Below are 27,468 nucleotides of genomic sequence, written 5' to 3'. Positions count from 1 at the left end.
TCAGAGACCACCTAGTCCATCCCTTATGCTGAGTCAGTAGCAAGTAAACATAGACCATGCAAGAGTTTGTCCAAACTTCTTAAAAACCTCCACCGACAGGGATTCCACAGCCCCCCTTGATTGCCTGTTCTAGTGCTGACCTACTCTTAGGAATGTAAGTTGTGAATTGAAGGCACAATAGCTATTCTGGTTAATTTCCCAGTCTACAGCTCTCTACCTGGGGAACAGACATTTGACAATCAGTGGAATCCTAGAATATCAGGGTTGGAAGGGACCTCAGGAGGTGATCTAGTCCAACCCCCTGCTCAAAGCAGGACCAATCCCCAGACATACTTTTTCCCCAGATCCCTAAATGGCCCCCTCAAAGATTGAACTCACAACCCTGGGTTTAGCAGGCCAGTACTCAAACCACTGAGTTATCCCTCCCTCCTCTTCAACCTGGATGGCAAAGGCTGGAAGTTGAAAGAAGACCATCCCTCATTTCATTTTCCTAACAAATGGGGGAAAACCCCAAAACTGTGGGATGGGGCTGAGTGAAAGAGACATGTGAAAGTCTAGGGAGTGGCTGGGGGTTGGACTTGGGGAACTAATACAGGATAGCTTGTGCAGTGGGGCCGGAGGATGCAAGCAGAGTCCCACTGATCAGGTGGAACAAAAGTCAGCCAAGGAGGTGAATGCTTTTCGGAAGAGCTAAGAGTATAAACACGGAAAACGTTCTGCAGCATCAGCTGAATTATGTCACCATATAGAATGGAAAAATCGGTGCGTGCTGGTCCCAGTGTTAGAACCTTCAAAGGACAGACAGGACTTTAGGAAATTCTGATGCTTAGTCACCAGGAGCCAGCAATACCCCAGCACATCCTGTAATGTCTAGTTACTTAAATACAGCAACGAAGGGAATATAGTGCACAAGGCAGCAAAAAAAAAAAAAAAAACCCAAAATCAATAGTATCTAACTGAGCGTGATGGGAACTCACTTTCCCCCATTAAAAGAGGTTACTTACTAGGTTACTGAATCTTTCCTAAGTCATATTTAGATACCCAGAAAAATGGACAGCAAGCAGCAGGTCACAGTGGTGGCGTGGGTGGGAAATGCTAACTGAAGAGTGCATGCTTTCAAATCGGATCAAAGGTTAGACATTACGTGCATTCGGTTCTCACAGCTACGCAACACCGTGCGTGCCCTGTCTGAATGGTCAACTGCAGCTCGAAGTGTCATGGAACAAAATCTCATCCTAACACTAACAATACAGCAATAAAAGGTCTACCTTCAGTTACATGGACCCTCCCCACTAGGCATCCAGTGGTGATCTCACCAGAGATTTGCCTCTGCTCCCCTAGACTGGGTAGGGCTGAGGGCAGAAAAATCACAAACATCATCAACACTGTTTGTATCGTGGTAGTGCTTAAGAGATGCAGTCACAGACCGCTCAGTGCTAGGAACTGTACTAACAGCTCAAAGACATTCCCTGTCCCTGGAGAAGAGCTCTGCGCTTAGGTAAAGATTATTACAGTGTTGTCACTAGAACTGATCAGTGATTGTCGGTCATGACCTATAAAAATAGTGCTTAGCATTCATTTATGAAACTAAACATTTCTTGTTAAAAATTATTTTCTTCCTGGTGGACCTGGCTATAGAAATAAAAATAAAAGAGATCTTGGCATTTTGCTTTTGTATTGAAATTACACATTGTATTTTTCAATAAATAAGGAAGTCCTGTTAAAAGCAAAATGTACTCATCTGCACCACAAAAACTACTTCAATAGTAAAAGCTAACTGAATTTTTAAAACCCAATGCATTTTTCACCACTGATGCATGTTTGCTTCCTTTGTGGATTTCACTCTGCTTGGACAATGGGATTGTCTTCGCTGCAGCATTTAGCTTGAGTTTGGATGTTTGAGTTATTGCCCAGCTCACACGAGAGCAGCCACACTGCGAAATAGCACCGGAGCTACACAGAGAGATTGGATTAGCAGCTGAGTTGGAAATCAAGTTGTTGATCCCATACTGCATTACTTAGCTGGAGTGTCAGCAGTAACACCGCCCGGACAGGCCATCTAGCTCAAGTTTAAAGCACCACTTAACTTGAACTAGAGATTTGCATGTGTGGACAGGAGTTGGGTGGCAAAACTTGAGGTATACCTCAAGCTAACAGTGCAGTGAAGACAAGCCCAATGAAACTGGTCAGTTTTACTTGGCTCATAAACAAGCCATATCAGAGTCTGATTCCTCTGCACTAGCACAATGCTGCGGTTTTGGGGTTACAATCTCCAAGGTAACACTTAAATAAAAAGCAGCTTTTTTTAAAAACCCTCTAAATTTGGCGCTTGAACTGCTGCCTGTAAGACAAAAAAAAACAAAGGAAGAATTACAACTGATCAGAAAACAGAATTTCCAGCCAGCGGGAAAGGTTGACATATGGAAATTTGGAACAAAAAGTTGAAACCTTCAGTTTTTTTTCCGCAGAATGGGAATTCCAAGATATTTTGATTCCGAAACTTTGAAACATTCTGATAAGGTACAAACATATAAACCTATTAAAATATTATCCTCCGAGTCAAAACGAAACATTAACATTATCAAAATGAAACACGGCAGAATGATTTGTTTTGACATGTCTGTCAAATTGTTGAAACAGACATGTTCCCATGAAACATTTCAACTAAACCACATTTTCTGATGAAAACTGTTCCAACATTTTTCAACTAACTCTAATTAAGGCCACGCCAACTCTATGGGGATAGCTAATGGCATAACCACGTAGTATAGACACAGACTACAGTGATGGGAAGGGTATTTCTGTCACTGTACGAACCACCTCCCTGAGCGACAGCAGCTAGGTCAATGATGCTTCCAACGACCTTGCTATGTCTACTCCTGGGCCTAGGTTGGCATAGCTCCATCGCTAGGGGTGTGGATTTTTCACATCTCTGAGAAACATCAACCTATCCAAGCTTAAGAATTTATTTACCCTAAGCACCACCTTTACTTGAGCACTACCGCACCATCACGTGGTGGGAATGCTTGCATCTGCCCTAATTACATCCCTCAATGAGAATGAAGAGTACTGCTTTACAGTTGCAGCTAGCAATCAATACAATAATAGAGCACTGGACTGGTGGATCATAGACTCAAAACTTTAAGGCCAGAAGGGACCATCATGATCATCTAGTCTGACCTTCTGCACATCAAAGGCCACAGAACCTCACCCACCCACTCCTGTCATGGACCCCTAACCTCTGGCTGAGTTACTGAAGTCCTCAAATCATGATTTAAAGACTTCAAGTTACAGAGACTCTACTATGTACTCCCAATGGTTTTAGTTGCTTATAACGTTGCCAAATGTTAACCATTTGGGCTGAAATTTTCTACTCTGGGTGTCTGACTCAGGCTGTTCTCGGTTTTTTGTTTCCCCCCCCCCCTTTTTTTTTTTTTTTTTTTTTTTTTTTTTAACATTTCAGGTAAAATACTTAAGCTGTTTCTGAGATTGAGCTTAAAGAAAAACACTTGTCCCACGTTTTAGAAAATTCTTACAGACATTTGGCTGAGAAATCAGTGCCCCCATGGTCTGGAGCAAGGGCTTGGAATTTTGTGGGGGAAATCACCCTGGTGCCAAGGATGTGACTTTTGCCATCCCTCTGAAAATTTGCTCAAGTTACAAATCTTCAAAAAATTAGTTTGCGCACATGGCTGAAGCACCCATGGAAAAAAAATGGTGGGTACTCAGCACCCACCGGGGAGCCCCCACCAATCACTTCCTCCCGCTCCCCCCAGTGGGCCCAACTGATCAGCTCCTCCTCCTCCTTTCCAGCGCCTCACGCCCACCACGGATCAGCTGTTCAGCAGCAGGCAGGAGGCACTGGAGGGGAAGGGGCAGAGTGAGGGCGGGAGGCACTGGGGGGGGGAGTGGAGTTGCTGATTGGTGGGGCCCGCCAGTGGGTGCTGGGCAGAACAGGGCAGGGCCTTGGGGGAAGGGATGGAGTAGGAATGGCGTCAGGGGCAGAGCAGGGCTCGAGCACACCCAGGGAAATGAGAAAGTCGGTGTCTGTGGTTGCACATGCTCAGTAGAGGCTTGTTAGAATCTTTGGATAAATAACCCTGTCTGCCCCAAACATGCTCCAGGAGCCTGGGGCTGATCAGGACTTCCCCTGCAATTGTTACTCCTAGCTGCTGTGGGTTGCCAGTCACCAGAAGCAAGAGACAGGAGGCTCTCACAGCCTCCCCTGCCGGCACCCAGGCAGTGAGAAGAAAGCTGGCTGATTAGTGCAGACCTATGGGGAGGGGTACTGGAGGGTAGTAGATTAGGACAAGGAGCCTAGAGGGAAGAAGACTGGCTGTGTAGGGAGACTGAAAGCTAGCAAGGGCAAAGGGAAGGAGGAAGACTGGGACTGGCATGAAAAATCTGGGAGTGGAGAATGAGAAAAGAAGGGACCGGGCAGAAAGATCCAGGCCTGGGGGAGAACCGAGGAAGATGATTCTAAGATGTGTGAATTCTGCAAAGGTAATTCTGAATTCTTCCCAGCACTGCATTAAAAAAAATAAAATCAATTGGGAGCTGAGAAATCTGAGCTGGTGAGTCACTGGTACATCCTATTCCGATGCAGATTTTGACCGGAATAGGATAAAATTAAACAGAGCAGTCCTGCTCCTCACTCACATTTCTTCTAGAGTTTTCTCGGCAAACAATTCATTTCCCACTTTGTTATATATTCTGAATTCAGTAACTTTGACCAGGTGCATTTTCCTGGGATGGGCAAAGTTTATGAGGATTCAAAACAACTTCTGGGGCAGTGTCTTAATGTGACGGAGCCGCTGCACATTTGGGACGCTGCTGCAGACCTCAGTAATAAAAAGGCAATTTATATCAGTTAAACAGGAAGAGCCTGTTTTTAGACAATTAAACAACTCTAGGAGTGCCAAGCCTGCCTATAGTAAACATGCCCAAGTGAAAAACAACAAGTCATCAGGATTTCTAAATCAATAACCAATCAACCTCCCAGTCAGCCACTCCCTGCCAGGGGATCTTTCAGCCTTGCAAATGCTGGAGTGGATTAAAATGCTGAACAAGGTATCCTCTCTTCTGCCAGGGAAGCTAAACATTTCTGTAACCTTAACTCAGTCGGAGGCTCAGATAGAAAAAATGACAGAAGTCAAAAATCCTGGTCAATGGGATCAAGCCAATGGCTAATAAGTGTCACGGGGCAGTGAGGGCAGATTTCAGCCCTAGCCAAAGGCAGCTAGGCTGCAGACTGGCTTGCAACCCTCAGGATCCAGGGCAGGAAGATTATTTGGTGTCTCCACAGGGAAAGGATATAGGAACCTACTTACCTGCAGGGGAACTCTGTACTAAACCGTGCAGGAGGACTCAGCATAAGAAATCATACGGCACCCCCAGGAAGAAACCTAACAGACTCTCCAGTGGAGAATGGCATAATGAATCACAGTGCCCTCTTCTGGCTAGGTACGCGTCTGGGTCCTGCTTCTCAGGTGGCCAGATCTTCTCCAGCTGGGTTGCGGAGAGGAAAGGGGAGATTAGTAAGCGAGCACATTCATTACAGCTGGTTCCCTGGTCCAAAGAGCTAAATGAGACACAGTAAATAAAGCCATGGCAGGAAGTAAGTCTACAGCTTGGGTAAGTGAGAATGTGGGCATTAATGACGGGGGGGGGGGAGGAAGACACCAGGGCATTATTGGCCTGGGGAAGAGGGAACATGGACCTACCATGGAGAAAGGGAGAGAGAGGAGGTGACAAGGAAAGATTTACACACAGGCAGTGGGACAATTGTCCAAACATCAGCACTGCCAACTCTGGTGCTATTTTCAGTTTTCTTAAAGCCCTGGCTGCTGGAGTCAAGTGATCCCAGGAGAATCTCTGTTTCCATTAAAATAAAAAAAAAGTTTCCAGACTTCATGGTTAGAGAAAAGGTCAAAACCTGACCTCAGTGCTTCCTAACAGCACAGAAGGCCCAAAGTACAACAGATAATCCTTTAAAAAATTAATCAATTTTTAAACCACTTGGGGGGAAGGAGATATTCTGCAAGCGGGGGACTGACTTGTGAATTTGCAACACTAACATCTCCAATGATGTGTGCTGATCCCACATTTAGACATTCAAGCCCACAGCGAGGTGCTTGATTTGTAAACCTAAATACAGACTTGGATGCCACCCACAATGACCACATGGCTCTTTGTCCCCCTCTAGTGGTTAGGCCAGGTAGAGACATTTCTGAGTCTGCTAAAGCCTGCAAGCTAACAGCCTGGGTCCTTTAGCTCCAGCAACAGAGGGAGATACTTTTAGATACACACACACACCCCCAGCCCATGCAGATTGAGCCTGCATTCTAATTTAAACATTAAGCAAGTACTGGGGCCTGCGATGCCCGTAGGAACTCTGTGTATAGTGAGATTAACCCTGGCCCATTCTTAAACACGTGGCTAGAAGGTTGGTGTAACCTAATTTAATTTCTTTCCTGGTTCCTGGACCCTTGACACAATTTTATTCTTGTTGCACTTATAGATTTTCTTCTAATCTATGTTAAATAGTTCCTATTTCACTTATGATGTGGTCAGGAGCCAAACAAGAGAAAAGCCCTCAGTATGGTTAATTAACTCACCTTTTAAAAATTAAAAAAAAAATCATGCTGCAGTTCCTATGCTCCCAGAACTTACATAGATCATTTCAGCCAACAGTGAAATGCAGCCACTTCTGGGAGTAGAACATGGCAGCTATTTAACAGTGTGCAGCAGCACCACACAGTAGTTTAGGACAGGAAGTGAAGTCTAAAATAGCCAAATAATTATGTTCCACTCACTGCAGTCTTAACAGTTGACTTTCCAACTGTGGACTGATGACTCTGGGCATTACCCTGTGTGGTGTGGAGTATCCTCAGCTCCAGATCAGCCCCTCAGGGGTGCATGGCCAGGTGTGTGTCAGATGCTCACCAGCTAAAGATGCCATGGTGGCCACAGGGTGCATCTTACAGCAGTGGGGAGCTCCAGATAGCTTTGAGACATCTGACCTGGCCTTGTGACGCAGGTTAGCATCATCTCTGCTTCACAGATAGGGCACAGGTGGAAAATGAGAGGTCAGCCAGTGAGCAAGGAGTAAAAGCCAGGTCTCGGGACTCCCAGTCCTCTGGCCTTCACCAATGGAACAGCCTTGCATTGTCCCTGCCCCTTCAGACCTTGTCCCCATCAGGGAAGCACGCTTTTATGGCAAGGGGAGACCCTGAGCCGCGTACAGGCTGCAGAGCCTAGCACTGATGCAGATATTGCCGCAAGCGAGGCAGAAAAAGCCATAGTGTTGGGGTAGGACGCTCTCGAGTTGCTAAATGCAACAGACTAACCCCTCCCCAGCTGTTTCCCCTGGCAGGTTGCAGGAGGGCCTGGTTGGCTGTCTCCCCAGGGTGGTCTGGGAATGAACTGACTATTCATTGACCTGCAGCTAAGAGATGGTCATGGTGAACGAGCTCAGATGGGTAAAGGCTGCTGGACACTGCTGTGTGTGCACACGCTGTCATCTCGTGGCTTGCAGTTGGAGATGCAATGCAGCAGAGCTGGAGTCATGGAAAGGGTTTTAAGGCCGTTTTCTCTGTAAGCTCTATTGGACACACCTCATCTAATGTCTATGGTTTAAAAAATATTCCTAAACCACCTACTTCTTGCTTGAAATTTAGCATTTGGGATCTCGTGGCATAGAGAACTTTTGTGGGCAGGCTTAAAAGGAATTGAGCAAAGGTCTCTAGAGATACGTGCGTGAAATTTTTCATTTTTTGGAGAGAGTCTTCTAACTTCTCTGGAAACAGCATGTCCAAACTGGCTCAGTCTAAGAGCACTTACCTGTAGCATGGTCGATGCATTTGTCCTATAGAAGACTTAGTACACTGGTCTGTATCTGGACTTCAGAGTTTGGTGTGTGTGTTTGGGGCGGGAGAGGAATGAGGTACAAGTGGATTTAGGGCATAAGACTTATTAAAAGAGGCTGGGTGGTTAATTTTGGAGTTATTTGCCACGAATCCTTAAACCTTTTGCAAGCTCACTGAGGTCTCTGCAAAGGTTATAAACTTCTTGAGATCTGGTTGAATGTATAAACCTCATAGGCGTGCAGCCTGGTAACTAACCCCAGTAGCTCTGTTTGATTGCTAATTCCACAGGGTTCTTACTGTGTCAAATCCTTCAGTCAAATCAACCTGCGTGAAGGAATTTAGAACCCATGCAATGTTTCTGCAAATCTTCTAATTTCCACAAATTAAACAAGGTGCTTCCCAGTCCCACAGGTCAAAATCCCACTGTTAAGACTGCAGTGAGTGGAACAGGCTGGGTGGAGCTGTGACTCCATGGGCATCCCTGGGCACCCACTATTCCATGCCAGGCAACAAGCAGGCTACCTTCTCCTCCCACTTTCAGAGAATGTTTCTAGGCTGCTTGGCTGTGGGAACAACCTTGAGAATGTGAGCCGAGAGGAGCCACTGCAGCGATGTCTGCCTGAGTCTCCAGGAAGCCTGAAACAAACAGAGGTGTGAACTCTTCCCCTCACCTCAGTTCAGGCCCTGTGGCCTCAGAAGCAGACATTTCCCCAAAATGCAACAGAACGTTGCCTTTTGCTGCAGCACTGGCTAGTGTCTTGTCTCCTTGCTCTGCTGGGACTTGCCTGCCATGGCCTTGCACTCTCCATCTTTCCCCCCACAAGGGGTGGGGGTAGTTCAGTGGGTTCCAGCACTAGCTCCCTGCTCTGCTCCAGGCAGCTGAGAGCGAGAGCTGGAGTCTACCTTACCCTAGGCAGGAGTGCTTAAGCCTGTGCAAGTGCTTAAGCAAGCAAGGAGCTCTGGACTGCCCTGGCACATAGTGGGGGAGAGGGGAGCAGGGGAGGGTTTGGAACTGGGCCATTTTAACAATGTGGGAGCCAAGCCCAACAGTTACATCAATGAGTATCTTCTACTATGAGCCAGGGAGCCCTGTGATTGGGGGTGAAGGGCGGGAGGATGCAAGCTAACATTTACACACAGAGTTTTGTCTCATTGCTCCATGGAGAACAGGGCCCTGCAGACATATATGCACCAGCTCCAAGATTCCAGAAGGCTCACGATTTCCTGCACTGCAGATTCATCTACTCCTGCTCTGTGCTGCTCCAGCACAGCTCTCCTTCTCCCTCATTGGATCCTGGCCTACACCACCACCACGTACTCCACCTATCCCCTTAGCCCCACCTGTGCAACTGCCATCCCAACTCTCTCTCCTCCAACTCCCACCTACTCCATGTAATGACACGATACACCGTCACGTCGCTATTACTAACAGAGTGAAAGCAAGTGCTACAATTCCATCTGACAACAGAGTCCCAAAGAAAGGAAATCAATTACTACTTACAGGGCAACAATTCAGCTCACATCTATGACCCTAGCCCAGGGGTTCTCAAACTGGGGGTCAGGACCCCTCAGGGGGTCGTGAGGTTATTACATGAGGGGTTATGAGCTGTCAACCTCCACCCCAAACCCCCCTTTGCCTTCAGCATTTATAATAAAAAGTGTGTTTCATTTATTGGAAGGGTCACACTCTGAGACTTGCTGTGTGAAAGGGAGTCACCAGTACAAAGTTTGAGACCCACTGCCCTAGCCTGTCCCCTTTCAGCATCGGTCAGCACATGCATACAGCATGCCACCTCCCCTACACTGGATACACACAGATAAGAGCTCAGAGTACACACAGGGAACTGGACTTCTGAAGACCCTGTTTGATCACATAACATTGGGCAGGCGCAATTTCCTCATTCAACACTGGGAGTGAGGCAAAGGTACAGCACTCCTCATTCAGCCAGCAATCCGTTGATGTTTACACCTGCCTCCAGTTCCAAGGCAGGGAATGAGACACACCTGCTACAGCTGGAGGGGAATGAGATGAACGTGGTACGCCTGTGGGGCAAAGTGCATCTGCCACCAGCCAGGGAAATAAGCTGTCACCCGGGGGCAGGCAGCAAAAAGAGTGTGAGAAACATCGCTGTACCTGCCATCAGTTAAAAGCGTGGGAGGAAGTGGGACATGAAATAGATCTGTATGGGCAGAGGGGCACAATGCATCAGCTACGTGGCCCTGAGTGACAAGGATGCAGATGCAAAGGTAACACACTGGGGCTAGATGAGTCAATGCTTCTCCCCACCTGCAGTCTCTCTGTTGGTAGGAACAGTCTCCCAGGCCCCCTGCTGGAAGGAAAGATACATGCTCTTCACACCAGGTACTGTGCCATTAGAAGAATATTGATCCTGTAAACACCTGAATCTCCGTCACACAGGTAGGTACTTTTTTATGGACATAAGTTAAAATCAAAATAGGACACAATCCAAAATAACTGTGCACACAAACTTGTGCTGGAATAACTAGAGGTGAATTACTGCCTATTTCATTATTTTGATTCCAGTTTGTGTGCAGACAAGTCCTTATGGTTTAAGGCCAAGCATTTCAGAAGTGGGTACCTATTCTGTTTGCAAAGTATCGACAATTTCTCTCGAAACTGTTTAAATGGATATCCTCACTCTGATCTGCGCCCAGGCTTGGGCAGTTTAATCAAGCCAGTTAGGACAAACACCATTGGTTTAGGCAGATCTCGAAGTTATATATTTCCCATCCATAACTGCACAGAGATCTAGCAGAGAACATTTGCTACATTCTCTTTAAAAACCTTAGTGCCTCCTTGTAGATTTTGATGAGAATAGTTAAGCACAACCAATTTTGTAAATTACACTGACAATTCTAACCAAGTAAGATGACTGTTCAAGACAGTTCTCCTGTGCTATAGATAAGTGCTGAAATATTAACTGTAATAGTCCAAAACGCAAGTGCTTATAGTAGCAATAACAGGGTTATCTCCTGGCATTTCAGGCAACCAGATGCTTTGATCCCCGAAACATTACGTTTTGGGAAGGAATTCCCACCCTTTCCTGAATAGCTTCTCTCCTACCCTCAGAGCTGCCCCCCACCCTCCCAATGTATTGGTCTACAGAGAAGCATACATGGCATTCAGCTGGGTATAAGCCCACAGCCTTGACTGGTTTAATTAAACAGCATTTCTGCTATAGCACTCTTATCTACAGGTGGGTAAGCCCGATTCATGGTATTTCTATCTTGCATGGGCACAAAGCTCCAGGAAAAGAACACTCAACGCCAACAGTCTGGAGCCTGGGCATCTATATTTAGGCACCACCTGAAAGTGGCCCGATTTTCTGAAATGCTGAGCACCTGTACCTCCTGCTGAAGGTGAGGTGACTCCCATGGTTTGAAACCTCTGTTTCCAGAGAGGAATTGTTAACCTTGACAAAATATTTTGCACTCTCTCAAATCACTTTACAGATAGTTAGGGCATCTGGTAGACAAGTACTGCCGCTAATTTATGGATGGAGAAATGGACATGTCTTGACAATACTCCTCAGTAAAACTAAAAAGAACCACACTGGAGCCTGCACCAGCAGCAGCACAGCCCTGGGCAGAGGCAGCATGTGCAGGGAAGGAAGCAGTGAAACTAACAAGAATTACATTGGTTTCACTTTGCTGCTGCTGCTGGGGGAGGCTCTAAGCAGAGACATCACACAAAGGGAAAGGATCGCCCACAAACCATGGCTACTGGAGAGGTGTCACAAGCCTCACCCCCACCCACCGTTCACACAGAAGCCTGGAGTCAGTGGGGCAGATAATGAACTGCCGGATCCCAAAGACTAGTGCATGCAATATTGGGTGGTGGAGGGGATCTTTATTTCACAAAACACAGAAGCATATTAAAAAGCAGAGACACGAAGACTTCCAAACCCCAATTCTGAAGTTTACACGGGGCAGCCAGGCCAACGTGCACTGAAATGATTTTGGCGTCGCCTTGACATTGCTACTTGTCTCTGCGGGAGGTGTGAAATCAGGTCAGGCGAGTATATTTATATACACGCTCTGTTGTTAGAAACAGACAGAAGTAAGCTCAGAAAACATTTCTTCATTACCACTGGATTCCAGAATGGAATTTCAGACCCAAGAAAGCCCATAATTAATTTAAATTCCATCGCTAAGGCACTTCAGTCAGATCAAATCTTTAACTGCCTGGCCTACCGAACGGAAGAGAATACCACACTTGGCAAAATATATATCTTTTAAAAGGAATCGGCCCCAACCTGAATTTCCTATTTTGATCACAATTACAAATGAGGCAGGCGAGTTACTCATAAAACCCATCAGCAGAGTTCTTGCAATCGGTGTATGTAACAAATGCACATAAGAGCTGCACAACTCCCCGGCAGCGTCCAGATGCTTCAGTGCTTCCAGGATACTTGTAGATGCAAACCTAAGTGAGCCGCCTACAGAATGCCAAGCCGTAGATGTTCAAAATGCCCCTGGGTCCTGTCCACCTCCATCACTTGCTGCCTTACTGGACTCACCCCTGTCTCCTTTAATTAATAGGGGGGTGAAGGAATGTGCAGCCCAGAATGGGGGGAGGTGAACATGGGCTCTTCAGGATTTAGGACCTGCAGTAAGCTTCATTCCTGGCTGGCTGCTTCTATTCCCCCCTCTCCCCCCGGAAACTCAGCTACAAGATAAACGAGGGACTTTTCATCTACATTGGGGTAATCTCGGAGCCGGGAGACGCTGCTTCAATCCGGAAGCAAGATCCCCGCTTTATTCCCCAGCAGCCCTGCCTGGGGCGGTCCCAGCCCCTGCTGTCACCAGCCCCTGCTGTCACCTTCCCCAGCTCAGCCTGGGGCGGTGCACTGCCCAGAGCCTGGACACGCTTCTCAACCCCCCGCTACGCTAACGCGTTCTGCTCCGGAGCGCAGCCGGAGTTTGGCTCCTTCGCAGCCTCCAGCGCTGTGCAGCTGTTTGCCGCACCTGGAACTGGACAAGCCCCCTGGGGCAGCTACTAGCTCCAGCCCGGGCCAGGACACGCGCGCAGGGAAGTTCTTGCTGCAGCAGCAGGGGGGAGGCGGATCTGCCCAGCCAGGCGCCGGCAAACTTGGCCCCGGAGTCCCCCTACTCACACTTACCGGCTTTGCAGGGATCGCGGTACCCCGGCTGCTGCTCCAGGCTCTCCTCCTCCGCCAGCCCCCAGGAGCCGCGGGCAGCCGGCACCCGCAGAAGTAGCAGCAGCAGGGTCCCGAGAGGGGCAGCCCAGCCCATAGCGGCTGCAGAGCGGTGCCCCGGGCGGCTACACAGAGCTCCCCGCGCCGGCTGCCTCTGCCGGGGGCGATGCTGCTGCGCTTGCAGCTGGAGCAGGGCAGGAGCCGTGCCGGGCTCCCGCCCACACCGCGGTCTGGCTGGGCTCGGCCCCCGTCACTCAGGGCACGAGGAAGCCAATCCGCAAGCACCCGCGCCCCGGCTCCTCCTTCCAGGGGAAGCCCTGCGAGGCGCGGCGCGGGGCGGCGGGGCAGAGGTGGCGCTGCGGGCTCAAGGTTCCTTCGCCTCCTCGGAGCTGCTGCTGCGAAGCAGGAAAGAGCCAAAGAGCCGGGCCCGGGAGCGCACCTGGGCTTCCCCAGCCAGCCCAGCCCGCAGCCTCGCCTACCAGGCTCCAGCCTGGGAGCCCAGACCTGCCCGCAGCGCTGTGGGAGATCCCTGGCTGCCCCATCGCCCGGAGCAGACCGAACCTGCAGCACTGCAGCCGCTACCCTGTTCTCCCAGCCCTACCTACCAAATACCCTGAGAGAAGCTGCTTCCGTACAGAAACGCCTCTGACCGCACACTCCTAGCTGTCACCCACTACCCCACCCTGGAACTCATACAGGGTACCGAACAGCTACAACCCACAAAGAAACATTTTTCTTGCGCCCCCTCTTCTGGCCTTCAAACAACCACCCTAGTCTTTCCAAGCTCATTTACAGAAGCAAGCTCCCTGCAGATCAAGACCCCCCACACACACACACACACAGAGGCCCTTCACATGCTTATCACAACATGTGGTGTACTTCAACTAGTGGGCTAGATGCCCCAACAGCAGCTAAGGTGGGTGAAACCAGACAATCGCTACACTCCAATGAACTCACACTGGAAAACAAGACAAAAACACCACATCACCTGTGGGTGAGCCCTTCTCACAAAGAAGCCATCACTGTATATCTGACCTCTCAGTCCTCATCCTCAGTGGGAACCTGCCCAACACTTTCCAAAGGCAAGCTTGGGAGCTTCAATTCATAACCTTGCTAGATACTAAAAACCATGGATTGAACAGATACACTAGATTTATGGCTTATTACAGCAAGCCGTAACTCACTAACAACCTCTGCCCCCAACTCAACTGGAGCGGTCTTAATGGTCCAGTTCACCTCCAATGGTCCATTGAATGATGTGTTAATTACTGCTTCTAAGGAATCATTGCCACCTTGAGTTTAGCTGTGACACTCTGAGTACCTTCCCCAGACGTGAAGAAGAGCTGTGTGAGAGCTCAAAAACTTCTATCTTACCAATAGAAGTTGGTCCAATAAAAGATATTACCTCATCCCCTTGTCTCCTACCACTTACAGAGAAGGAAAATGAGGTTAAGGGTCATGTCCTAGGTCACACAGCAAGCAAAGGACGACACTCCAGTCTTCCCAGTGCCTACTTCTCTGCACCAGCCACTGGAATCTCACCCAGCAGCCCATCACTTGCTCCAGCCCAGGACTCACAGGGTTCACCCAGAACAGGTTCAGTAGTTACCCCAATGCCCTTTTAAAACTATTCAAACCAGCCTCAGGAAGACAACTGAGAAAAAGTAGCCAGCACTCAGATGGCTCCTTATGGAAGTGGGATTGTGATCCAGAGCACTGAGCCAGCCTATGAGCCTCCTAGCCCTGAGGACCAGCAAGGACGCCCACAGGATCTTTGCCAGCCTCTGGTCAGCCAAGCAGCAATCCTAGGTGGACTACCCTGACCATCCTGCATTTCTCCAGGAAATTAACCTCAGAAGTCAAGCTCTGCTCCAGATGGACCAACACAGGAGACTGACTAGGCACCTCTGCTGCCAGCCACATGCAGTAAGAGCTCCTCCCTTCTTAATCTATCTATCCTCTGGCATCAGTATTAGCACTATATATATCCCTTTGCCCACAGCTGTACAATCCCATCCAGCAGGACTTGCCTCTTGCAGCAAAGTCCCATCCTTTGTGCCTGGTACCTCTAATTGCAGAAGAGGCACTGACTTTCTGCAGCAACCTGGAAGCAGTTTAAATGAACAGCAGCATCAGGTTTTGAGAGCAATAGATAGGCACTAGCTGTAGAGCTTTCTTGCAAATATCTAGTATATACTCGTTACCTTCTGACAGGAGTGGGAATACATTGTTTGATACAAGTGTTAGTAAAGTGCAAGGATCCAGTTAAGCATTATTTTACATTACAATTCTAAAATCCATAGCTTTCCTTCCTTTGGGAAGAGAACTGGACTTGTAAAACCATTATCAAAAGAATGAAACACCAAAAAAGTCCAGCCCCTCTCTCTCCTCCATCAACTCAAACAAGGTTACTGCCGTTTGGCCATTTTAAACTACAACAGGTATGCTATTTTACAGACACTTGTGTCCTGAAATAGTTTAAATAGAGCAGAGCCTGGAAAAATAGGAAGGCTGCTCATTATACTGGCTGTAAGTGGGACACGAGCAAAAAGCAATATGCACCCCAGTGCTGGATCTAATATCAGTTGTGAAGGGCTACAGCGAACAGGGTTGATGCATTGAGTCTTGTATACACAAGAAATGCAGGCCCCTAGCGTAGATGCAGCACACACAGACAGGAGTTTTTCAGACAGCATAGTACCACCACCATCCTGAGCGACATTAACTATGTCGACAGAAGCACTGTCAGCACAGCTGCATCTTCACTGGGGTTTTGCCAACATAGCTATGTCAGCTAGTGTTTTCTCACCAGACTGGCTGTCATAGCACTACCAATAAAACTTTGTAGCATAAACTTGGCCTTAGAGACCATAAACCATTTTTAAAGTAATAGTGCCTGCAACAATGCCCCGTGCTGCACTGCAGCAAGGAGTGTGTTTCCTGGCTTGTGACGGCCATATTCCATACCGAAGTTGCTGCCCCTCTGTTTATTTTAAGTCCTTGCTAGAGGGATGCACCATAAGATCAGCCACCTTTCCACATGTGAGGTGGCTGGTGGCTGTCTTACAAGGATCCATTCTCTCCCTGGTCTTATTCAATATCTGCAGGCAGCCTAGGTGATATGGTCTGTCAGCATGGTCTAAAGTGGCAGCCATTACCATATATAAGATGCTAGCACCACCAACCTGGCCCAGTGCTTGAAGATCAGCTCATGGAGAACAGGAGCTGGCTGATGCTGACCTGGAGAGAGACAGGTTATGCTAGTGGGTACAGGATAGCAGGTACAGGATACAGAAACATTTTAAAGAATGTGCAGCCATGATGCAAGTTTTTGTTGGTTGAAGACAAACACCCATCATCTGTCAATCCATTCCATAGCTTCAGAGTGCTCCTGAATTCTTCACTGATGCTAAGCTCTGAAATAACAGCTTCCAGGAGTGGCACTCTCTACTATCTTGCAGCCAGCTAGATGACTTCATCCCCTCCTGGCCAGTGAACAGCAACCTAGCATCAGTTATACACTCCTTCACTACCTCTCCTCTGGACTATAGCAACATGATACACCTGGGTGTGAAGAAAAGAGCCCTTAAGAAACTCTGACTGGTACAGAACACTGCAGCACAGCTCAACAACATGAGCTACTGCACATCACACCTGCCCTTCGCTCCCTACACTGGCTTCCCATAGAATATCGCATCAAGTTCAAAGTCTCAGTCCTTATCCTGAAGGCACATCAAGGGCTGGGTCCAGGGTACCTAGAAGATGAACTAAAGCTCCAGGATGAAGACTATGGCCTTGTCTACACCACATGGCTAAATTGACGCCACTGTGATCAATGCCTTAAGCTCTACGCCTCTCGTGAGGTGGAGTTAAATTGATGTAGTGGGCGACTTATACCAGCAGGAGCACTACTATAGTGCAAGCACTTACATAGTTAGGTTGACTTAAGCTGCCTTGTGTTGATCTAACTCTGTAGTGTAAACCAGGCCTTAGTCATGAAGCTAAATTACTGCTACTGACTTTAGCTCGGGTTTACCATGAGCTGCCCTCCTTCCCCTCTGCACACAGTATCACCTCCTAGATAAAAGACAGGTGAGAGCACATAAAGCGCAAGGACACTCCCTGCCCATACTGGCTTCACATCTGACTCTCGACCAGGTTCTGATCTTTAAAGGCTTCAGTGGTTTAGGGCCTAGCTGTAGCTAGCTTTGATATTGCCTCTCTTCACAATTTACCAAATAGCTGCACTCAACAGGGACTCTGCAATCAAGAATCTTCATTGTGAAACTCAGGGACTAGGAAGGTCCAGTGGAAGGCCCTGAGCTGTGGAATTCCTTACCAAACCACAAAAGAACTAGCCTGGCCACCATTTGGACAGGCTCCATCAAGTAGTAAGATGGTCTACAAAGTAGACCTTGCCAGGCTAACAAATAGAATTCCCATTGAAGAATGCTGTGTGCCCAGCGAAGTGTTTGTGCATGTCCTTTTTGGACATAATACTCATGTATGGCTCAGATACTGCAATGATGTACACACTGGAAATACAACCGAGATTACACTGTGGAAATGGAAATGTATGGCTGACAGTATCTTGACTTCTGCTGTGAGCAGAAAGGTTTAACTGCTGCTCTTTGGTGTCCCAGTTGCAGGGTTGCAGGTGCGGTATTTTCTTCCATTTCTCCAAATACAATAAACTGCAGCTCCACATTTTTACACCTTCCAGAAAGTGGCATTTCAAGGGGAACATGAAAGTGGATGAATAATAATTGCTTTAATCAGAATAAATTTTAAGAGTTTATTCCTGACCTTTGGAAGAATATCTTTACTAGAGAGAGAGGAGCTTAAGGAGAGTTGCCACCTTGTTTTAAACATATCTGCTAATACAAGGAGTTCTCAACCTTTTTCCTTCCTCTGGAAGTTAATCTACCACTTCCTATGGCACCACATGCCAAAGTTATCACTGGTTCTAGTAGTAAAGTGAAGGATGTGCCAATTCCCCTAGTACTTTGCTCTTGTGAGACTAGGCACATTCTCCACTCCTGGCTACTTGAAGGGTTAGCTGCTCCACTCCCTCCAGGAGGGTCCTGGCAGTGTTGTTCTCCTTCTGTGAGGGGAGTAAATACATCTCCAACACTGGGAATGCAGCCTCTCCTGCTATCAGCACTATGGTTCAGCAGAGCTACGTGAGTGCTCATTGGTGGGATTCAGCTGTGTGCTATCAAGGAGTGGGAACCGTCTTGTGATCACATGGAAATCCTCTGCTGACCATCTTTAGGGTGGCAGACCATAGGCTGGGAATTCTGTGCTAAAACAAAGGTCCCTTTGTAGAAATTAGCACTCAACACTTGCTTCAGGTCTGAATAAATAAGTCAATGTTTGTGGTTTCCTAGTTCTGTGGATTAGTTTGTGCAAGCCCAGCTGATAGTGATCACCTGGATAGAACAGTTATCCAGATGAGTGAATTTACACAGACATAGCAGCAAAGTCTCTTTGTGAGGATACAACTTCTAGACTTCTAACACCAAGGGAGCTCAGTCAGCCCTTCTTTGAATGCCCGTTTGGCATTCTCCCAAGCTGTAACATTCTTCAACTTGCAGCCAAGTGATGTTCAAGGAGTGACATTTCTTTCCCTCACTGAAAAAAAGATGACTTAATCTTTACAGCCAAGTGCCCCGATCAGTGTAAGTCACATGCACACACATCAAACCCCAACAGAAAAAGGCTTGTAAAATGTGGTTTTTTGATCCAAGAAGCTAAATGGCCCCTGAAATGTAAAATATAAACCATGTGATTTGTTGAGAGACAGAATCTTGCTTCCAAATGTTTGACAAGAAGGCTAATGGCATATTGGGTCTCATTAGTAGGAGCATTGCCAGCAGATCAAGGGAAGTGATTATTCCCCTCTGTTTGGCACTGGTGAGGCCACATCTGGAGTACTGTCTCCAGTTTTGACCCCCCCCTGCTACAGAAAGGATGTGGACAAATTGGAGAGTCCAGCGGAGGGCAATGAAAATGATTAGGGGGCTGGGGCACATGACTTATGAGGAGAGGCTGAGGGAACTGGGTTTATTTAGTCTGCAGAAGAGTAAGGGGGGATTTGATAGCTGCCTTCAACTACCTGAAGGGGGGTTCTAAAGAGGATGGAGCTCGGCTGTTCTCAGTGGTGGCAGATGACAAAACAAGGAGCAATGGTCTCAAGTTGCAGTGGAGGAGGTCTAATTTGGATATTTGGAAACATTATTTCACTAGGAGGGTGGTGAAGCACTGGAATGGGTTACCTAGGGAGGTGGTGGAATCTCCATCCTTAGAGGTTTTTAAGGCCAGGCTTCAGAAAGCCCTGGTTGGGATGATTTAGTTGGTGTTGGTCCTGCTTTGAGCAGGGAATTGGACTAGATGACCGCCTGAGGTCATTTCCAACCCTAATCTTCTATGATTCCATGACTCTACCTGTTTTCCTCAAAACTAGTATTCTAAATTCCAGAAGATCAGAATCTCTGAATCTCTCTACAAGAAAAAACATGAATACAAGTCACGTTGGAAACTCCACCGTGGGATAAGTAAAGTGGGTAAAGATTTCCACCCATCAATTTCAGATTAGTATTTGTGAAGTAAATAGAAATTCTTTATCCTCAGTGGAATATGTTGCACAAATAAGATTGCAGGGCCAAAACCAGACCACTTGGTTCATCCAGGACTGTTTCTGACCACATTTCAACTTCTGTAATTATATTTGAATCTTCAAAGAGATAGTGCCTCAGCCACTTCCATTAGTCTAGTCCACTGTCACAGTCCCAACATGCTCCGACAGTAAAGGGTGAGATTTCCTTCCTTGGCCTCTGCTACTGCTCATTTCTACCTTTGCCAAATGTGTGAATATTTTTCCTCCTTCATTTATAAAATTATAAGGGTATGTATGGACTGTGAGCATGGATGCCCTCTGAACCCCAAGCACGTTCTCCTTAGCTCCCTCATTGTTTTTCTCTTTTCTTCCTAACTATGGGGAGCAGAATTCCATGGTACTCCAGATGCACTTGCACTAGATTATGCAGGGCACCAATCTTTACCCTGGTTTTGCCACGTATTGTAGCCTATAGTGATGACGCTTAGGTTTATACAGTAATGTTAAAATTTAAGTAAGGCCAAAAATGTATCTCTCAAAAATTGGCTTGACCATAGTTAGTCGAGGCCGGTAAAGTATGAGTAAAAGTGAAGTGAGACAATTCAGAGGCAAGTTGAAGATGAGTTATGTTGTAACTGGCTTTTACATGTTTTTTAGATTAAATGTTGATGTTTTGGATGCTAAATGTTAAAAGAGTCAGTAAGTAAAAAAATAATTATAGTAAAGGAAGATTTAATGTTAATTAAGGGACATTGTAATTAATAATTAAAAGGTTAGCATGCTCATTTTATATTAGGCATGCCCATCTACCATCAAGGTACTGTCAGAGAAAGGGTTATACCTATTTTCCTCATTTAAGGACTGATTTCCCCTAAACGTATCATTTCTTCTTACAATTTAATATAAATTCAGTGTAATATTGTAACCTGTTTGCTTAACTAACTACTTTATATTAAGTTTTCACTTTTATCACTCATTGTGTCATTCACAGTCCTTCACTAAATTAAATTACCTATAGCCTCCCTGAAGGCAGAAACTGTAAATAATTCAGTTTATTTTTATTAATTACTTTTAAGATTACTGTCTGGGAACACACAAACCAAAGGTTACAATTGGTGTGGAAACCCAAGCCTGGGAAATGCAGGACTGAGTGGATTTGGGGGGGTTATTGGGGAGTGAGAAAGTCAGGAAAGCTTCAGGGAGCAAAACTTTTCCTTCTCACTGAGGCTGTTTACACTGTGCACTTTACAGCGGCACAGCTTTATGGACAAAGCACTGTCACACCGTTGCTTTTCGTCAGTAAAACTTGTGTTGGTCAGGGATGTTTTTTTCCCCACGCCCCTGACTGACAAAAGTTTTACCAACAAAAGTGCAGGGTAGCTATAGCCTTAAGTTTTATAATGCAGCTGCAAAACTGTTTTGAGCAGTCAGTGGAATTGTTTGGGGGCACTGCTTTTATCAATCCAGAGTATTTTCTCTCCTAAGCAACTGCAGTTCAAATATTGGTAGCGTTACACAGTGCAACTGATTTTTAAGTATATGGTTTGGTTTTTGGTGGTACTGAAGGTTACAGAAATCCAGAACCGGATCAAGGACGTAGATGCGAAACCATCCGGGAATTACCAGGATACAGCCAAGCAGTTATGCCTGCTCCTCGTGTCTGTCCACAGACCTAAATAGCATATTCTCTACATTGCAAAAACACCCCCATGGCTGCCTTGTGTCAGTTGACTTGGGCTTGCGGGGCTCAGGCTCACAGGGCTGTAAAATTGCCGTGCAGACACCTAGGCTGAGGCTGGAGCCTTGGCTCTGGAAAACTTCCCCTTTGTGGGGTCCCAAGGCTAGAGCCTGAATGCCTATGCTGCAATTTTATAACCCAGTGGCCTGAGCCCAAGTCAGCTAACACGGGCCAGCCAGAGGTGTTTCATCACAGAGTACACATACCCTTAGGCCTAGTCTACACTACGACTTTAGGTCGAATTTAGCAGTGTTACCTCCATTTAAGCTTGGACCCATCCACATGATGAAGCCCTTTTTTTCGACTTAAAGGGCTCTTTAAATCGATTTCTTTATTCCACCTCCAAGGGGATTAGCATTGAAATCGGCCTAGCTGGCTCAAATACGGGATAGTGTGGATGAAATTCGACGGTATTGGCCTTCGGGAGCTATCCCAGAGTGCTCCGTTGTGACCGCTCTGGACAGCGCTCTCAACTCAGATGCACCGGCCAGGTAGACAGGAAAAGGCCCGCAAACTTTTGAATTTCATTTCCTGTTTTGCCGGCATGTTTGCAGAGCTCATGCAGAGCGCATCAGCATGATGTGCACATCGCCACAGCATACTGCCCGGCCTGTACTTTCTGAGAGGTCTATGACCGTTGTCCTCGTCACTGCGCTGCCATCACCTCCTCATCTGTTTTGCGCGAAACAATTATCTGCCATTGCTCTGACAGAGGGAGGGGCGACTGACGACGTGGCTTACAGGGAATTAAAAATCAACAAAGTGGCTTTGCATCAAGGAGAAACACAAACAACTGTCACACAGAATGGCCCCCTCAAGGATTGAACTCAAAACCCTGAGTGCTCAGCAGAAGATGCTGCATTACGATTGCTAGCCATCATGATCTCCTGGCTGCTCGCCAGAAGATGGTGCAGTACGACTGCTAGCCATCATCATCACCTGGGTGCTCGGCAGAAAATGGGAATGACCTGGCTGAGTCACTCCCACGTCTGCCCAGGAGCCCCTGACCGATCTCACCAAGGTCGGCTAAGAGAGCACCCAGGAATATGACAATGATGGCTACCAATGCACCGTCTGCTGCCAAAAGGCAATGAGCTGCTCCTGTGTAGCAATGCAGTCCCACGTCTGCCAGCACCCAGGAGACGTACGGTGATGGTGAGCTGAGCTGGCTCCATGCTTGCCATGGCATGGCGTCTGCTCAGGTAACCCAGTAAAAGGCACGAAACGATTGTCTGCCGTTGCTTTCACGGAGGGAAGGAGAGGGGGTGTCAAGGTATGATTCCCCCACTCTGAACCTTAGCGTCCAAAAGATGGGGTACCTGCATGAACCCCTCTAAGCTTAATTACTAGCTTAGAAATGATAGAGCTGCCACTACCCAAAAATATAGTGTTTTGGGACACTTTCTGGCCCCCAAACCCTTCCCTGGGGACCCCTAGACCCAAATCCCTTGGATCTCAAAACAAAGGGAATAAACCATTCCCCTCTTTTCTTCCTCCCAGATTCTCCCCTCCCTGGGTTACACTGGGAGATCACTATGATTCAAACTCCTTGAATCTTAAAACAGAGAGGAAATTCACCTTCCTCCCCCTTCTCTCCCCCTCTTCTTCCACCAATTCCCTGGTGAGACCAGACCCTGTCCCCTGGGGTCTCACACAAGAATAAAAAAAATCAGGTTCTTAAAAAGGAAAAGCTTTTAATTAAAGAAAGAAAGAAAAGTAAAAATTATCTCTGTAAAATCACGATGGAAAATGTTACAGGGTCTTTCAGCTTATAGACACTAGAGAGAAGCCTCCCCCCAGCACAAATACAAGTTGCAGCAAACAGAGATACAATCCTTCCAGCAAAATACACATTTGCAAATAAAGAAAACAAACATAAATCTAATCCACTTTCTACCTATTACTTACTATTTGAATAGAAGAGACTTTTTCAGAAGATTGGAGAGTCTGTATACATGTCTGGTCCCTCCCAGACCCCAGAGAGAACAAAGAAAAACCCAAAAAGCACAAACAAAGGCTTCCCTCCACCGAGATTTGAAAGTATCTTGTCTCCTGATTGGTCCTCTGGTCAAGTGTTACAGGTTTACTGAGCTAGTTAACCCTTTACAGGTAAAAGAGACATTAACCCTTAACCATCTGTTTATGACAGGGGGGCCTGACGACATGTACCCAGAACCACCTGTGACACTGTTTTTGCCCTATCGGGCATTGGGATCTCGACCCACAGTCCAAGTGGGCAGCAGAGACTGCGGGATAGCTACTCACAGCTACCCACAGTGCAATGCTCCGGAAGTTGACGCTAGCCTCAGTACTGTGGACGCAGTCCATCGAGTTAATGCACTTAGAACATTTTGTGTGGGGACATACACAATCAACTGTATAAAAATGATTTCTAAAAAACCGACTTCTATAAGTTCGACCTAATTTTGTAGTGCTCTGAGGCTGTAGGCACTGGACAGAGAAGTAATTTTCTTCTGGGACTGCCAAGGCTGGTGACAGCACACAAGCCTTTAATTCCAGTGCTAGACGGAGAATAGGGCTAACTGTGCTTCCCGCCTAACTGTTAATTCTGGCTCACGGGTGTGGGGAGTTGACAGTGCCTCTCCCCTCACCTGTCGATAATCCCACTCCCCAAAGAGACCAAGGACTCCCAATAACGGTGTCCCTTTAATTCTGGAACCGAAAGGGGTGTTTGGGCAAGTGACAGTGTTTTCTGCCTTTGTCTAAAAACTGATTCCAGGCCAAGGTGACTGAAGACCCTAACACAGGTAGTGGGAGGTGACTGAGCTGCTTTTGATTCCCAAAAGAATCCAAAGGATCACTGGAAATCTTCCACGAGTGGTTGCATTCAGGAGGGTGACTGCACACCTATTCTCCACCTACATTGATTCTGGTCCAAAGAGAGGCTGAATATCCTTACTATCAGGGACACTGAGTCAGGCTGCGGACGCATAAAATTTAACATACTACAAGTACATATTAAATAAACTGGTTTTTACACTAGTAACCGTAATGAGTGGGGGGTGTCTTCTTAGTATGTAGTGGCACAAGTGGTAAAGCAGCACTAACAGACTTAATATGCCTGGGTTCCAGAATGAACAAGCAATTTTAACGCTGTCTGTTAAGTGTTATATTGCCAGTCATGGGAGAACTCGGGACATCACAGTAAATATAGCAGAGGCAAGATCCCTTTGGGTATGTGAGAAATTTGTTTAAAATACAAGGCTGATAACCAGAAAGTTAACAGGAACAATTTAAAGGGAGCAGCAATGAAGAGTTTGTTGTTACTGTGCAATACTTTAGAGAGAAAGCTTAGGCAAAAGGGAGAGCAATATGAATTAGTTAAAAGGGAAATTAAGACCACTGCAAACCAGGCTAAGGACTGTGTACAAGCACTGGTGAATCTTACGCTAGGTGTCTAATGATTTTGAGCAGATTTGAATTAGAAACCAGCACCTTAGAAAGCTTGTCCTCCATTTCCAAAGCAGTGCCCAGCCCAGCAGTCTGATTCACTGAATCAATGTAGGGTGACCAGAGAGCAAGTGTGAAAAATCGGGACAGGGGGTGGGGGTTAATTGGCGACTATATAAGAAAAAGCCACAACTATCAGGTTGTCCCTATAAAATCGGGACATCTGGTCACCCTAAATCAATGGGATGACGTGGTGGCAGAAATTTGTTGCATGAATTATTCCCTTGAGCTACAAGGGAAGGAACTGAAATAGTTTCACAGCCAACTTGACAGACCAAATACATTCAAACAGAAATCCATAGCTGCCTCTTCTAAGGGAATGTGATACCTGGTTTTCTGATTCAGTTGATCAGGCCCTGATTCTAAAAGCCAAGTAAAGCAGGGGAGAGGATACACATTCACAATGCCCCCAGAACCCACCATGCAGTATAATGGCTTCTTTAGGTACAGGCAGAGCAGGGAGAACTGTACCAGCTCTGCTAAGGGGTGGCAAGGGAATGTGTATAGTGGACATAGGTGCAGGTGTATCTGCATTATGACCCTCACCCAGCCGCCTCTCTGTTGGAAAGGAGTCATGGCTATTGAGACTATTACAAAACAGCCTATTAAAATAAAGCTGTCTCCCCTACTGATAATCCCCATAGATTTATGCAGGACTCATGTTTGCTCTCGCTAAGTTACCAGAATCATGAAACCTGCTGGGAGCAGATTTTCTGGTGACAGGTTCAGTTTAGATTTGACTAACAAGTTGATTTGTCAAACAGCAGTAAAGGATTTGGGGGAGAAAAACCTTTGTGATTCCAGAACTCCATGCTGTTGCTGGAGCCCACACCAGCCTCTTATAACCTCAATGTGGAATACAACAAAGACATGTTCAAGGACACTCGACAGCCAGCCACAGAAAAATGCAGCAGCTTTTGCCATACTCAACCATGACTGTGCGTGTACGGGCATAGAACTTTTCATTACAGAAGAATATTCTCCTCAAAAGCCATACCATATTCCTAGGGAAGCTAACAGATTTGAGGAAAATTAAAGGTTATAGCATCCAAGATGGATTGGTTTCTTCCCTGCCAGTATGGCATTGCACCACAAGTTCTGTTTCATAGTATCATCTCAAGTCTTGTTGCACTCAACTTTTCAAACAGCAGTCCCTTAGTTTGAACTAGTGTTGATTTCCTCTTTGTGTGTATAGGCTTTACATCTATTTATACTTAATCTCATTGAGATATCTGGCTTTGTGGACATGGGGAAAGCAGTGGATGAGATATACCTTGATTTTAGCAAAGCTTTTGATAAGGTCTTTCACGGTATTCTTGCCAGGATGTTAAAAAGTATGGATTGGATGAATGGACAATAAGGTGGATAGAAAGCTGGCTAGATTATCGGGCTCAAAGGGTACTGATCAATGGCTCCATGTCTAGTTGGCAGCCGGTATCAAGCGGAGTGCCCCAGGGGTCCATCTGGGGGCCGGTTTTGTTCAACATCTTTATCAGTGAGCTGGATGATGAGATTAATTGCACCCTCAGCAAGTTCACAGATTACACTGAACTGTGGGGAGAGGTGGATATGCTGGAGGGTAGAGATAAGGTCCAGAGTGACCTAGACAAATTGGAGGATTGGGCCAAAAGAAATCTGATGAGGTTCAACAAGGATAAGTGCAGAGTCCTGCACTGAGGACGCAGGAATCCCAGGCACAGCTATAGGCTGGAGACCAACTGGCTAAGCAGTTGTTCTGCAGAAAAGGACCTGGGGATTACAGTGGACGAGAAGCTGGATATGAGTCAGCAGTGTGCCCTCGTTGCCAAGAAGGCTAACGGCATATTGGACTGCATTAGTAAGAGCACTGCCAGCAGACCGAGGGAAGTGATTATTCCCCTCTATTCCGAACTGGTGAGGCCACATCTGGAGTATTGCATCCAGTTTTGATCCCCCTATTATAAAAGGGATGTGGACAAATTGGAGAGTCCAGAGGAGGGCAATGAAAATGAGTAGGGGGCTGGGGCACATGACTTATGAGGAAAGGCTGAGGGAACTGGGCTTACCTAGTCTGCAGAAAAGAGTGAGAGGGGATTTGATAGCAGCCTTCAACTACTTGAAGGGGGGTTCCAAAGGGGATGGAGCTAGGCTGTTCTCAGTGGTGGCAGATGACAGAACAAGGAGCAATGGTCTCAGGTTGCAGTGGGGGAGGTCTAAGTTGGATATTAGGAAACATTTCACTAGGAGAGTGGTGAAGCACTGGAATGGGTTACCTAGGAAGGTGGTGGAATCTCCTTCCTTAGAGATTTTTACCGTCAGTCCCGACAAAGCCTTGGCTGGAATGATTTAGCTGGTGTTGGTCCTGCTTTCAGAAGGGGATTGGACTAGATGACCTCCTGAGGTCTTTTCCAACTCTAATATTCTATGATTCATGGTTGCACGCTATTGTTCTCATCTCTCTTGGTCACTACTTGGGTTGGTTCCCACTTCCTTTGTTTGCCTATTCTTTGGTTTGGGGTTGTCAGCAGGATCTGATTACGCTCTAAATTAGAGCTCTAGGTTGTTTATGAATTTGAGTTGGGTTCCATTATTGATCCCTGTTGTCTCTCACTT

The 27,468-nt window shown here is 46.7% G+C and overlaps 1 protein-coding gene across 3 annotated transcripts in view; it reads right to left on the bottom strand.

The window, feature by feature from the left end:
• Window positions 1-13,188, bottom strand: part of TLL2 (tolloid like 2) — a 199,224-nt gene extending 186,036 nt beyond the window's left edge. For all 3 annotated transcript variants that reach the window (XM_050960073.1, XM_050960074.1, XM_050960075.1), the window contains exon 1: window positions 13,013-13,188. In XM_050960073.1, the coding sequence (XP_050816030.1) occupies window positions 13,013-13,145 (133 nt within the window). In that variant the 5' untranslated portion in view covers window positions 13,146-13,188. The remainder of the gene's footprint in view (window positions 1-13,012) is intronic.
• Window positions 13,189-27,468: the final 14,280 nt, after the last annotated feature.

The sequence above is a fragment of the Gopherus flavomarginatus genome, chromosome 6 (assembly GCF_025201925.1).
Source record: "Gopherus flavomarginatus isolate rGopFla2 chromosome 6, rGopFla2.mat.asm, whole genome shotgun sequence".
In the NCBI taxonomy this organism is placed as follows: Eukaryota; Metazoa; Chordata; order Testudines; family Testudinidae; genus Gopherus; species Gopherus flavomarginatus.
Note: the sequence above shows the minus strand (reverse complement) of the source record. Positions and strands in the feature narration are given on the sequence as shown.